This window comes from Candoia aspera, chromosome 2 (assembly GCF_035149785.1).
Source record: "Candoia aspera isolate rCanAsp1 chromosome 2, rCanAsp1.hap2, whole genome shotgun sequence".
Lineage (NCBI taxonomy): Eukaryota > Metazoa > Chordata > Lepidosauria > Squamata > Boidae > Candoia > Candoia aspera.
In genome coordinates this window covers 131233477-131247277 of record NC_086154.1, presented here as the reverse complement: position 1 = coordinate 131247277, position 13801 = coordinate 131233477, and the positions used below count along the sequence as shown (strand labels likewise).

The 13801-nt window shown below is 39.4% G+C and overlaps 1 protein-coding gene across 2 annotated transcripts in view; it reads right to left on the bottom strand.

The window, feature by feature from the left end:
• Nucleotides 1-11168: 11168 nt before the first annotated feature.
• LIMA1 (LIM domain and actin binding 1) overlaps nt 11169-13801 on the bottom strand; it is a 56914-nt gene continuing 54281 nt past the window's right edge. For both annotated transcript variants that reach the window (XM_063293625.1, XM_063293624.1), the window contains exon 11: nt 11169-13616. In XM_063293625.1, coding sequence (XP_063149695.1) covers nt 12608-13616 — 1009 coding nt within the window. In that variant the 3' untranslated portion in view covers nt 11169-12607. The remainder of the gene's footprint in view (nt 13617-13801) is intronic.

Below are 13801 nucleotides of genomic sequence, written 5' to 3'. Positions count from 1 at the left end.
GACTGCCGCCGGCGCGAGGAAAAAGGCGGTAGGGGACGAGGGGGCGGGGCCTAGGCAGTCCCCGCCCACCAATCCTCCCGGAGAGGAGTTCAAGCCGCCGCCCCTTTCCTCACCCCTTCAGTACCGTTGGGAGGAGCAGAGCGCTTGCGCCTCATCGCCGATGATTCAGCGGGGGCGCGAAGGTTTCGGGCGGCGGGAGCGGGAAGGGGGCCGGGCTGCGAGGGGGAGGAGGGGGATCCGCTGACCGGCCGAGGCGGGGATTGGCGGTGCAGCCCGCGCAGGAGAGCGGTGTGGTTGGCCGGCCTCGTCTGGGTTCAAAAGCCACTGGAAGAAACATCCCGGAAGAAGACAGCGGGGAAACTGCGTGGACGAGGTCCGCGGGAGTTGGATGACTCGGGTTCTGCCTTTTACGGTTGTAGCTGTTCCGCCCTATTTGATAAGCACGCTCTTCACTTCTTCGTCTAAATTATTAATGGGGCCATTGGAGAGTTGAGGACCCAGGACTGAGGCATGTGATACACCGCTCATCCTCTCCAATTTGATGAACCTTTCTGGGTAGGACACCTGAGCCAGTTACATGGCTACTTCGGTGTGTCATCCAGTCCACGCTCACTTAACTTGCCCATAGGTTGTGGGGTAGTTTGTCAAATGCTTGGTTGAAGTTCGATTATTTCTCCATGAACATGCACACACCTTTTAAAAACGTTTAGTTTATCATTCCCTATCAAACAGAAGCGTGCAGATACTCACATCTGCTTTTATTAAAGGTGATGTGTGAGTCCACTTATTTTACTCCACCCTTTTTCTTACAATATGTGGTTTAGTTCAAACTTTAGGACAAATACTTGCAAGTTGAAGGAAATGTGTGTTTTTCAGTAGGATGGCTCTGTCTTCACTCACAGTTCATATCAGTGCTAGAACAAACTGGCAACTCCAGGATTTCCCCCTTGAACACGGGGCCCAGACCAGATCTCATCCCCAGCCCTTGATTTAAACAACTATGCTTTATATACTGCAAAATAACTAGTAGCTTTTGTTTGTTCTTTAAGTTGACACAAAGCAATGATGAATGACCTTCATTGCATACACACTTCTTTTGAGGAAGTTCCTTCATGTGACCAGACCAGCTGCCTGACTTTATGGCCAGTCCCTCTCTTGCAGCACAACTCACCTCACAGGGTTGTTGTTGTGGAGAAAATAGGAGGAGGAAGGAGTATTAGGTATGTTCTCCCACCTTGAGTTATTTATAAAAAATAAAGGCAGAATAAAAAAATAAAAATATTTTAAAAACTTAGGTTGTTCACAATCAGCACTCTCAAAAACATTCCTCGCTACCAATTAAGACAACACATTTTGGTACCATCCAGGATAGCAAGGAATTAGGTAAGCATCTGAAAAGATGTTATCAGTACAGCAAAGAATGAAATACGCCAAGATCACTAGTGAGGACATGCTATAATGAAAAATAATGGTTTTAACCTTAGACATCATGCTCAACATGCATTAAGTTTAGTTAGACTTCACTTTGTGGTCTGCTGACTTTGCAACAATCCATTTTTAAAATTTATAAGGTTTTGCAGGACCCTGTTTGAGACTGGTAAGCTTAAAGATCTATTCAGTGTAATGGTAATCGAAAAAATAGAGGTGGTGTGTTTCAGCAGGAGTTACCAAGTTAAAATGAAATGTGAAAGTGCTTATGCAGACAAAATCAAAAGACTTGATTCGACAACTAAAGATAAAATGGCTCCCTTTTGCAGCACCAGCAATGTATATTTTAAAAGCTGTAATATAATTTAAGCCATACTTGAGTTTTCTCTCACTGGTTTCTTCTGCCATCTTTAGCTTCTTTTATCAAGGCCAGGCTGCTATACACTTATTATATCCATCATTTTACCACTTAGTACATAAGCAACAAATAAAAGTAGAAAGGGCTGTCCCTAAAACCAGTCAGGAGGAGCTATAGGATTTGGTGACAACAGAATCAGTAGAGGATGCTTATGACTGCTTAGTAGGGAAGGGGAATGCGATACAGACATGGTCTGGTATATATAATTACTGGTTCTGTATGAAGATATAAGATGGCACATACTTAATTCAACTAAGGATGGGTGGACTACAGCAGATGGGAAGTCCTTGAAATGTGAGGTGAAATTTAAAAAGTTTAGGCAATGGAATGGATTCTCATTTATTTCTTAGGTTAAAGCCCATGCAAAAAAAAAAAAGTCTGGATTGCTAAGACTGCTAAAGTGTTGACACCATGTATTGTCTTTTTCTTTTTTTTTAATCCATTTAATCATGTCTGATTCTCGGAGACTGCCTGGACAAGTCCCTGCAGTTTTCTTGGCAAGATTTTTCAGAAGTGGCTTGCCATTGCCTCCTTCCTAGGGCTGAGAGTGAGTGACAGGCCCAAGGTCACCCAACTGGCTTTGTGCCTAAGGTAGGACTAGAATTCGGAGTCTCCCAGGTTCTAGCCTAGTGCCTTAACCACTACACCAGACTGGCACTCATTGTCTTTAAGTCAACAGAATTAATGTTTTGACACCATGCATCATCTCTGAATCAACAAAATTAATGTTACAAATGTATTAATGGGCACATCAAAATGAAAAAACAATAATAAGTAGGTAAATTGCTACGAAGGGTAAGAGGTTAAGTAGAATAGTATAGGGTTGTAGGGCTAGTGCTACTACGGAAAGAAAAATACCACAAGCTTTCCTTTTAAGGACAAATAATGCTCATGGCCCTGAGGAGCCTTATGATGAAGGTGAAAGAAGAAAGTGCAAAAGCTGGCTTGCAGCTAAACTTCAAAAAAACCAAGATTATGGCAACCAGCCTGATTGATAACTGGCAAATAGAAGGAGAAAATGTAGAAGCAGTGAAAGACTTTGTATTTCTAGGTGCGAAGATTACTGCAGATGCTGACTGCAATCAGGAAATCAGAAGATGTTTAATCCTTGGGAGAAGAGCAATGACAAATCTCAATAAAATAGTTAAGAGCAGAGACATCACACTGACAACAAAGGTCCGCATAGTTAAAGCAATTATGTTCCCCATAGTAACATATGGGTGCAAGAGCTGGACCATAAGGAAGGCTGAGAGAAGGAAGATAGATGCTTTTAACTGTGGTGTTGGAGGAAAATTCTGAGAGTGCCTTGGACTGCAAGAAGATCAAACCAGTCCATCCTCCAGGAAATAAAGCCAGACTGCTCACTTGAGGGCATGATATTAAAGGCAAAACTGAAATACTTTGGCCACATAATGAGAAGACAGGACACCCTGGAGAAGATGCTGATGCTAGGGAGAGTGGAAGGCAAAAGGAAGAGGGGCCGACCAAGGGCAAGGTGGATGGATGATATTCTAGAGGTGACGGACTCGTCCCTGGGGGAGCTGGGGGTGTTGACGACCGACAGGGAGCTCTGGCGTGGGCTGGTCCATGAAGTCACGAAGAGTCGGAAGCGACTAAACGAATAAACAAAAAAACTTATACAACTACAAAATAGAGAAATACATCAAAAATTTTAAAAGTGCAGAAAAAGGGGAAAGAGAAAAAAAAATTGAAAAAGAAACCTCCCCCTTCATCCCCAGCAAGTATAATCAACATTAACAACTTATCACTCTCTCTTAAAATACAACCAAAGATCTCTTCATTCCATACTTCACCCCAATTTCTATGAAACTGTCTCTAGAACCTTATCTCTCCCCATTAAACAGTGAAAGTCCAGTAAGGGTTATCAGAAATAACAACATAAATATTACAAATTGTATCTATTACACCAAATGTGAATTGTCCCTTTCCATTTAAACAAACCCATTTCCTCTCTTCAGAGTTCAGTCCCACTCAAAAAACAAATATTCACAGAAATAAGCATCATCATCCAGTCCTAATCAAGAACCCATTAAACATGACCCCAAATAACATGTTATTTTAACCTTGTTCAAATAAACCAATTCTGAATTTTTTTTTTAGATTTTTTACCCTGCCTTTATTATTTTTATAAATAACTCAAGGCATTTCTTTCTGCAAATGATCTTTAAATTCCTCAAAGAAAGTTCTAGCATCTGCCTTTTCCTACTGTCTTCATTTCTTCTCTCAAAATTCTTGTCTTCATCTTTGTCAGGCCCCCTTTGTACTTCCAACATGGCAACTCCAGAAAATCCTTCTTGTAAATCCAGTATAAGGAAATAATTGAGATTGCTCTTCTGATCTGTTATTTGTATATCTTTTTCCATTTTTAAATCACCTGTCATTTGTAAATCCATTATTTCCATCTCTTTCTTGTAAGCTGTGATTTTTAATTCCACCTGTAATTCAGTTTCAGTTTTATTCAGTGGGGCTTGTTCCTCTGCAATAACACCTACCAATTCTACTAAAGAGTTAAATAGTTCAAAAACCTGTACCCATAGATCGAACTTTTTTTTTTTTAAAGCTAGCCATCTGGTGCCCTCTAGCTTCCAATCTTCAAAGTCGTGTTACTGATTTCAGAGAACAAAGTTTCCCTGTGAGAAAGGATCCTTTCAATCAACTTCAAAGTCTTAAATCAAGTCCATCTGAGCCCTTGATCCACTTCAAACTTTCTAAAGCCAACAATAATTATCTTTTTTCTGTATATTCCAAAAAATTTATAGTTAAACTTTTTTTTTTTTTTAAGGATTGAAGGAAACTCACCTGGTGATTTCAATAAAACTTGCCAGTCTGAAGGTTCTCAATCTTTAAAGAAAGCCAAAGGGAGGGGAAAAAATTAAAGTCCAAAGTGATCAGGAGATAAGCCTCAGTCAACCTTAGAGTCCATATAGGCAACATTAGTGGCCATAAGCACAATGGAATCCTGCATCTTCCAGCCAATCGCAAGCCAACCACAAAAATGCAGTTCCTGCCATCCGCTCTCAAAAAAACAGCTGTGCAGAGTACATGTGGGTTATCTGACAATCTCTCTTTAACTCCAGAGAGATTTCAGCAGCCCGAATCTTGCAGTCAGGCGCCGTTTTGGCCGCAATGTGTTGTTAGATTTGTAAATTTCACATTTTGCATTGCAACAAGGACATATCCAACAGGTGTGGCACATGCATTTAGGAGGAATGTGCATTGCATTAGAATGGCCTCACAATTTTATTAATAGTATTTCATTTCATTTTCCAGGACCCAGTAACCATGGAGTAGACTAATTTTATTCATTATCCATTTCAGGGCCTTCAAACTTGGTATGCATTTTTTTTCTTTAAATAGCATTGTTAAAGAAAATTACTGAATTTCAATTTCAAGTTTTACAAAAAGTAAATATCCTTTCCTTACATACAACTAGACTATGTACGCTTAGTGGCTTGTTATGCTGTATTACACAAACCCAGTTCCCAGATACTTGATATATTTACTTTCACCTGTAAGAGTTATACTTTTCTTATGCTCTTCCTGCTGTTGTAACAAGCTTTATCATAAAATAGCCCCCAGTTTTCAAGTTAGTATTAGCCAATTAAATCAATCTACATCCAAGTTGCCATGAGGGGACATGTTGTGTATCAAATATATAAATGCTTTTGTGCTTGTGTAGTTACTTGCTTTATTCTAATTTTTGTAACCATAGAATATTGAGTATTATTAGTACTGTAAAACATCTATATTCATTAATTACAACTAAATCCAGTGTAAGCATTTTAAAGAGTGAGAATTTTGCAAGAGGAGGAAGAATGGGCATGAATGGGTTCAAAATGTTGCAAACAAAGTAACTGTACAGTATGGAGAAGGTAGGTCAGCTAAAAAAGCTGAAAATCAGAACTCAGGGACTGAGTCTAGGCTCCCAGAAAGATAATAGGAACATTGAGGTCTCTAAGAGAATGGCTTGTTTTCTGTAAGCTAAAGAATTTGCTGAGTTACAAAAGAGCTGTGATATAAAGAGCAGCTGGATGAATCCCAAGAGACAGCTAAGTGACTAACACCACAAGACTGAGGCCACAGATGTACTTCCAAAACACTGACTTATGAAGAAATGCATCATACATAAGATGGCTTCCTCTGCTGTATGAGAAATCAAGTGTGTTAATAGGAGCTACTAATAAATAATAATCTCTGTAGACTATTGCAAAGCACTCTCCATGGGGCTGCCCTTGAAGACCACTCAAGCTATAGCTGGTCCAGAATGCAGCAACATGAGCAGTGACGGGCATGCCACAACATGCCCATGTGACACCTTTGCAGTGGCTGCCAGTAGGCTTCCAGGTGCAATTCAAGGTGCTGTTTATCACCTATAAAGCCTTTCATGGCATAGGGCCTGGTCATCTGAGGCACCACCTATCCCACAAATCCTGTCTCTCACAATCTGACAAGAGTCTAGGTGCTCTGCCTCATTGATTAAACAATGCCAGCTGGGGGGGGGGCAGGAAGTAGGCCTTCTCTCTCATGGTGCCTTGGAACATCTTTCCTCCCAAAGATTGTACAGCCCCCACCCTGGCTCTATTTAAGCAAGCCTTTAAGACCTGGCTCTATCTCCAAACCCTGGGTGTGAGTGATGGACCCCTTTAGTTTTTAAATTATTTTTTCCAGACTTTGGATATTTGTGTATTTTATAGTATTGTACTGTTCTATTTTGTAAACCTCCCGAAGTAATAAGAGATTGGAGCAGCTTATAAACTTCATAAATAAATAAATGCAAAATACCACTGATCTGTAGTAAAATTTGGCCCTGGTTTCATTCTTGGGCTGTGTAATGTTCACTGATTCAATATAGTTTATACATCGTAACGTTTCACATGCCATGGCGCTGACGTGCGTTTGTTTGGGACGGAGCTGCTGTGAGACCTTGTACCAAGCTCTGTATGTGGAATCAGGACAATGGAATGTGTTTGGGTTATGTTCTCTGTTCAAGGCCTTTTCCTGCAGACCATCAGAAACTGTTAGGAGCACCTGGGATTGTGAACTTGAGAAGATTCTACAGGGGGAGGGATTTCATTTGCACCGAGGGTTTTTAGTTTGAATTTGGCATGCTTTCATCATTCTCAGCTTTCTCTGTGATCCTGCATACTATTCTTTAATAAATCAGATATCTTTGAATTCCTGCTCATGAGTCCGATGGTGTTTTAGAATAGGCAATCATTACAGGCTGTTCATATCGCATTCGAATGATCTTGTAGCACACAACCGATTATTCTGGTCTGTTAGGAGAGCAAGATCGCTTAACAGAATCATGGCTTATCTTTGTACATTACAATTTTGTGCAAAATGGAGTCTCTTAGAAATCTAATTCAAAAACTATCTGAATTAAAGTATCTCTTGGACATCCTTTCTAGGATCCTTAGGATTGCAGCTTAAAAAGAATGATATATAAACAAAATTTACAGAATAGAAAAAATGACCAGAGTGTAATGTAGGGGGGAAAATCCAGAGAACAATCCAAGTAGAAAAGTTAGTAGAAATGTAAGTGCATGAAGAAAAAGCATACAGCCAAATTCCACGTGGAAAATTAGAACGAACAATACAGAGGATATTGAAAAATTTGCAAGAGAAATAGAAACTCATTCAGTTTTAATAAATTAAACAAATTAAACAGAGAGATTAGAAGCCATGGAACAAGACCAGATAATGCAAAATATAGTGGATTCTTGCATCCAAATATATATATTTCCTAAGAAGCGGCAAATACTCCACACAACCTGAGGAGTATTTCAGAGCTATGGCTGAACATATATATCGTAAATTTTAAAAAAAGGGTGAAGAAAATAGGGACCTTAGATTTTGGCAAACATAAAGTCAGTTCCATCAACAATATTAAATGAAGATAGATTAAGGAGACAGTGGGGCAGAGGTTTTACTGGTGAATAACAAAGGAAAAATTAGACATGAGTTTTGGGGAAAGCTGCAATATTTTAAATAAATGTGCTTTGGTAAAAATTATTCTCTAGGTGCCATGGATGGATGGGTAGTAACTGAGCTACTGAGGGATCTGAAAATGAATGAAAAGTATCTGCTTAGAAAAAAATGTTTTTCTTCTAAGCAGATGCTTTTGATTTATATTTATAATACAAATATGATTTATGCTTAAACTTAATACATACACATGCCAAAGGAATGAACCAAAAAACATTTTGATTTTAATTTTATGATAAAAGCTGAAAAAATTAATGCATAGCTGATGAGAGCTACTGAAATAGGACAGGCCATTTTTAGTACTGTAAAAAGTTGATATTGGAAAAATTGATATAAAAGATAGATGCAAAAGCAGAACTGCAGGAAAATGTAAGTTCTGTATGAAAGGCATTAAAAGATAAAACTGGGAACAATGAATGGAAAGTGGACAAAAGGAACAGAGTAAAAAGAATTACGTAATGAAGTGTCACCGAAGTGTGTGGAGTTATACTAATGGGAAGAGTAAACAAGGTAGGGAAGGTATGCTGAGCAGCGCTTCTGGAATTCCTTCCAACAGTGACCATAGGAGGTGCATTTTCTTCTGTCTACCAAAGTAACATGTCTATGCTTATGTGTTTCTGCTCTCATATTGCACTCCTGTGGGTTTGTGTGCGCGCACTGGGAATTTTGGGGTGGACTGTATATGCTCCACTCTGGGCCACCTGGCCAGGAAGGAGGGAGCTTGGAATGGAGGAATTGGCAACATTCTGCACCTCTCCCATAAGGATGCGTCCAGGAAATATTTTTCTCCATAGTCCCTAGCTTCATCTAACTTAATTTGAAAATTCATCTTTCTTCTGCTAGCTTCTTCCCATCAAACTCAATCCTATTTTGTTTTCTGATAATTATACTGACATAATCTTAACTCCCTTTACAAAAATTCTTTTCAATACTTCATTGAAAGTGGGGCAGACCCTGATCTCCTACCAACAAACAAAGGCCTCCTCAGAGGTTCCAGCTGCTTCTGCTGCTGGGTATCCATAGGCCCATGGTGATCAAGGAGCCTAAAAAATGTGAAAGGTGAAAGGTCCTCAGTGCAAGCACCGAGTCATGTCTGACCCTTTGGGGGGGACGCTGCCTTTGTGACATTTTCTTGGCAGATTAGAGTGGGGTGGTTTGCCATTGCCTTCCCTGGTTGTCATCTTCTCCAGCAAGCTGGGTGCTCATTTTACCGACCTCAGAAGGATGGAGCCTAAAGGGAGCGGAATAGCTGAGGCAGCCAGAATCAACAGGGCTGTCTTGAGTCTGAAATTATCCCGGCCTCCAGCAGTGGAGGGCAAATATTAAATCAGGGAAGAAGAGACGTAATTAAGAGATAAACACCTGCTTTCCAGTTTTGACAAATAGTTTACATCAACAATAAACCAGAGTTAGGAGAACCATATAGATGGGAAGAACTGTAATCAAAGGAAAGGAATGATAACAAGGTAGGAGATACACACCTTTACCTTTCAAACATTCATAAGATGGGTGCTCTGGACTTGGTAGAATCTTTACACACACACACACACACACACACTTCCAGCACAGCCACCAGCAGACAGCTTGTTTTTAAAAAGCCTTTGGCCAGCATTTTCTTCTTCCAAACAAGGGACATTGTCTCTTGCATTGACTAACCCAATTACCTTCAGGGTCTCTTGTCAGCACTGACACTTGGGAACATCAACTGTCAAAAATTGTGGATCACTACAATCATACTGCGCTGTATTTTTTTTTTTTTTTTTAAAGATCCCTGGGGTTCATTTAAGAGAAGAGCTTTTAGGGAAAAATAAGAATGTTGGCTTGAAACCGGCACTGCTTTAAACTGTAATACAGTATTGGAAAAGCCTTACTTCATGAGTTAGGGCCATATAATACTTAAGACTGAATTGTACATGAAGGGTCTAATTCAAATCTACCCTCAGATCATGAACTCTACAAGTGGCTTTAGGCAAGGTGCTTTCTCAGCACTTTGACATTACCATATTCATTCCCTACTGCCTTGCAAAGCTGGTGGGAGCCCAATTGGAGTAATTCTCACTTTTATCAATCTTGCTAGCATACCCCCACCCACATTTTTCAGTTCACATTGATATATTTCTGTCTCTGAGCAACACCTATCGGAGTAGGTTTCCTGGCTGCAAAGTCATTGTCCTGCATTTCCAAATTGGCAGTTTCCTCAGTAGTTCTGCTTTTGTGTTGTTATGATGGCTGTTTTGCAGGAGAGTAGAAGTTCCTGGCAATGCTCCAGTAACAAGACACTGAACTTCTAAAAATAAAATGGCTGGCTTCAGCCCAGAAACTGGACTCCACTGGCACACTTGTCAATGTGAAAAATGGGCCAGCATCAAACTCTGCTCTGTTGGAAAATGAAAAACCAATTTTGCTCCGGTTTCAAGTGAACTGCGCAGAGCCAGAAGCCATCTCCCTTCATAAGGCTGGAGAAGTTTACAGCCAAACTTGATTGGTGCAAAACTCTTAGGAGGAGATGTCAAAAGTCTTGTGTGGAGACACCGCCCTCCATTCTGCTAATGAATATATTATTGCCTATCTCATAAAACTGAAGCATTGCAGAGATCAAGTATCTGAAGCATTCTGGAAAGAGCCTTACAAATGCTAAGTAGTTTTATCAGGATTTTTTTCAAGTGGTGTGACAGCAGACTTAATTTACATTCCCAAAGTAGTTTGGCAAGACTAGGAAGAAATCCTCCTGTAAGAGATCAGAGACTGACTTCTGATCCAGTATTGTCACTGTATGTATTGTACTGTACTCAGTTGGAAAGATTAAAAAAAAAAGCAGTTACAGAGCTTGTTAGCTCAACCCCAGGACTAGATAAGGGTAAACAAGAGTGCCTGTGAGTAATGGCATACTAAATGTGAGGGCTGAGCTGTTTACTGGTATTAGAGCCCCAAACTTTAGTGTCAGCCAGTTCCATTAATCATAAATAGCAAAATCATAAGCTTTCTCAAAAAACCTCAAGGATTCATAAAATGTATTACAGATAATCAGCTAATCTAGCACACTTTTAACCAAGCGTGTTCTGGGGCTTTCAAGTATGCCCCAACTGATCTTTCACCATTTTCTATTTGTCATACATGACGGAAGCTAAACTCTTTGAATTTTTAAAAAGAATTAAATTACTAAATATCTACTAACTTTCCTATAGGTGTTAGTTCAAGTGATATTTAGAACAAAAGTTTCAGAAAACAGTTTTCACATCAGGCCAATAGTGCCACCTTCTGGTGAAAAATAAGATACTACAAAAAAGAGTCTGGATTATAAGCTTCCCACAAATAAAAATGACAGAGTGTTTATTAAGTAAAAATGTTCCAGACTTCATAAGATTAGTAAGAAAAGCAAGATATTTTACAATTCTAAAATATAGTTAGAATAAGTAAATACATAAAATGGATTAAAAATAAGGACTATACAATGCTTCAGAGTCAGTTCCCAAAAGGTGCTTCAGAACACAGGAGCATGTGAACTAAGCATTGGTCTGCAACTTTTTAAAGCAGCCACATCTTTTCCCAGGATTGCTCATCTCTCTTCTGCAGCTGCCATCTGATCTGGATAAAGACAAGGATGCTTTAAAGAGCTGCATGCAAATACTATGCTTCATGCCTCCACATACTTTCAAGTACCATTTCAGAATGAATCCAAAGCACTGCATAACCCTGTTAAAATTATTGCAACAAAGCTTTTAACCAATTCAAAACACTATGATTTATAAAACACATGCAGCCAAGCTGAAAAGCTCTAAAAGTATAATGCTATCAGTCTCAAAAAAGGTTTATCATCCGTTGTATAGATCTTTTTCTTGCAACATTTTTCACACTGAGTCAAATCTGGCAGTTTGGTTTACAGAAAATTCCGACTGCTTGTCAAAAGAGAGAATCAAGGTTTCAAGAGGGAAATATTATTCAGGACAACAAATATAGAAAGTAAATAGTTATATCAAAAAGACAGAAGCTTTGCCACCCTGTAGTTGATTCTTGGGAATAAAGATGCTCCTAAGCCTAGCTTGGAGAAAAGCCAATTGACTCATAGGCACCTGGGTTCCAATTTACAACTAGAGTTATATCGACCAAAAAAAAAAAGTGCAAAGATTCTCTCCTGATCCTGATCAAGCGAAGTCAGCCTTCCTCTTCTATCAGGTTGCAGACTGCGTATCATATTGTGGGTACTGAAAAACACCTCTCTTGAAAACAGTGTTACCACCATTTTAAAAAAGTATTATTGTGCTTTTGTATATACATTAAAGTGCAGTCTCTTTTAAAGTAGTCCCCATCCCTTGGGAACTGGCCTGAAAGCTCTGCAGTAGTATTGTTAGTAGTGATAATATCATCATAATGTATATCAAAGCCCTATCTCTTTCAGTTCAACTGTGAAATGGCTGAAATTGCATAAGCAGAAGAGAGTAAGATGCCTTTTAAGTGACCAAGTTACAGAATGAAATCTGAAATGCAGTTTTGCTCAACTGAGGCAGCAGCTATCTGCACAACTTTAAGCATTTAAGCTTTTTCACAAAATTGGTAACATTCTTGCAGGTTTCCAAAATATTTTCCTATAAAATGCAGATCTGAAGAGTTATGTGATTTTCACACTAACTCACAACACAAAGTCACTTTCATAAAGGCACCTGCTTTAGAAAAGAACAAAACATTAAACTCCAACTTAAGGCCCAGCACCCTTCAGTAAGTTCTCTATTTAAAGAAAAAAAAAGAGTGTAAAATCTATTCATCATCATCATCATCATCTTCACCATAGTATCTGTTCCTCTTGATCTGCTCTTCCACAGTCAAATCTTCTTGGTCTTCCCCTTCAAAAAGCCCTACATTTTCAGATCTATGATTTGGACTAGTGGAGAATTCTTTTTCAATTGTCAGATTCAAGGTGGAATATTCTGGAGAGATGCAAATCACTGGTTTTTTCTCAAGAGATGCTGGCTGTCCTGCACCTCCTTCTTCTTTCTTCTCAGGCTCAGCACTTCTCTGCCCATCCTTAATTAGGCTCTCATCATCTTGTGCTTCTTCCTTTTCCTGATCTAATTCTTTATCCTTCCCAGCAGTATTTGGGGTACCAACGTACTCAGCCATACTGCTTTCTTCCATTGGTTTGTTCTCGACCATTTCCTTCACCAGTTCACCACTTTGCCGTGCCATGCTTTTTTCGCATTTGGAAGGAGATGTGTTTTCCATTCGATAGTTCTTCACAGATACTGTTCTAAATGAGGCAGCTACCGTAAATGGTCGACTTCTTTCTTTTAGTGATGATGTTCTGCGTAGCTTCTTAAGATCTTGGTCGACTTCTTCCTGGTGATCTGGTTTATGGACCTCATCTTCTGGAGGCCACTTTGGTTTGAACACTTTAATGCCTTCTTCCACAACATTCCCTTGACTGCCTTGTTCAGAAGGAGGTGGCCAAGCAATCTTCAACTTCTTTGTCTCTGTAATTTTTTCTTCCTTCTCAGACATCCCAGCAGCTTTTGCTTCCATGCTGGCAGCTAAAATCCCAACTTTTGCAATTGGAGCATCTTCTACTCCTGGACTTCGAGGGGCTTCCACAGCATTTCCAATACAGGTATGTTTTTCCTGAGAGTCATCATACTCAGTTTTGCTTGCCTGTAGTTCTTTGTGAGGTTTATGTCCAAAACCTTCATCATAATTACCTTTGGATTTAAAGAGCTGGTTAAAGTGAGGCTTGCAGTAAACATGTCCATGAAGAGATGCATATGTTCCAAGACTGTACAAGGAAGATACAACACAAATGGCCATTAGTAACTTACACAATTGAAAAGGCTTACCATGCCTTCAAAAAAAAAAAAAGTCAGATGTTTTATAACTGAATCCATAAGACATTCTAAGCTAATGTACCAGATAGGGCAGTTGCATCCATATACTGTTAAATATTATACCAATCCAATTACA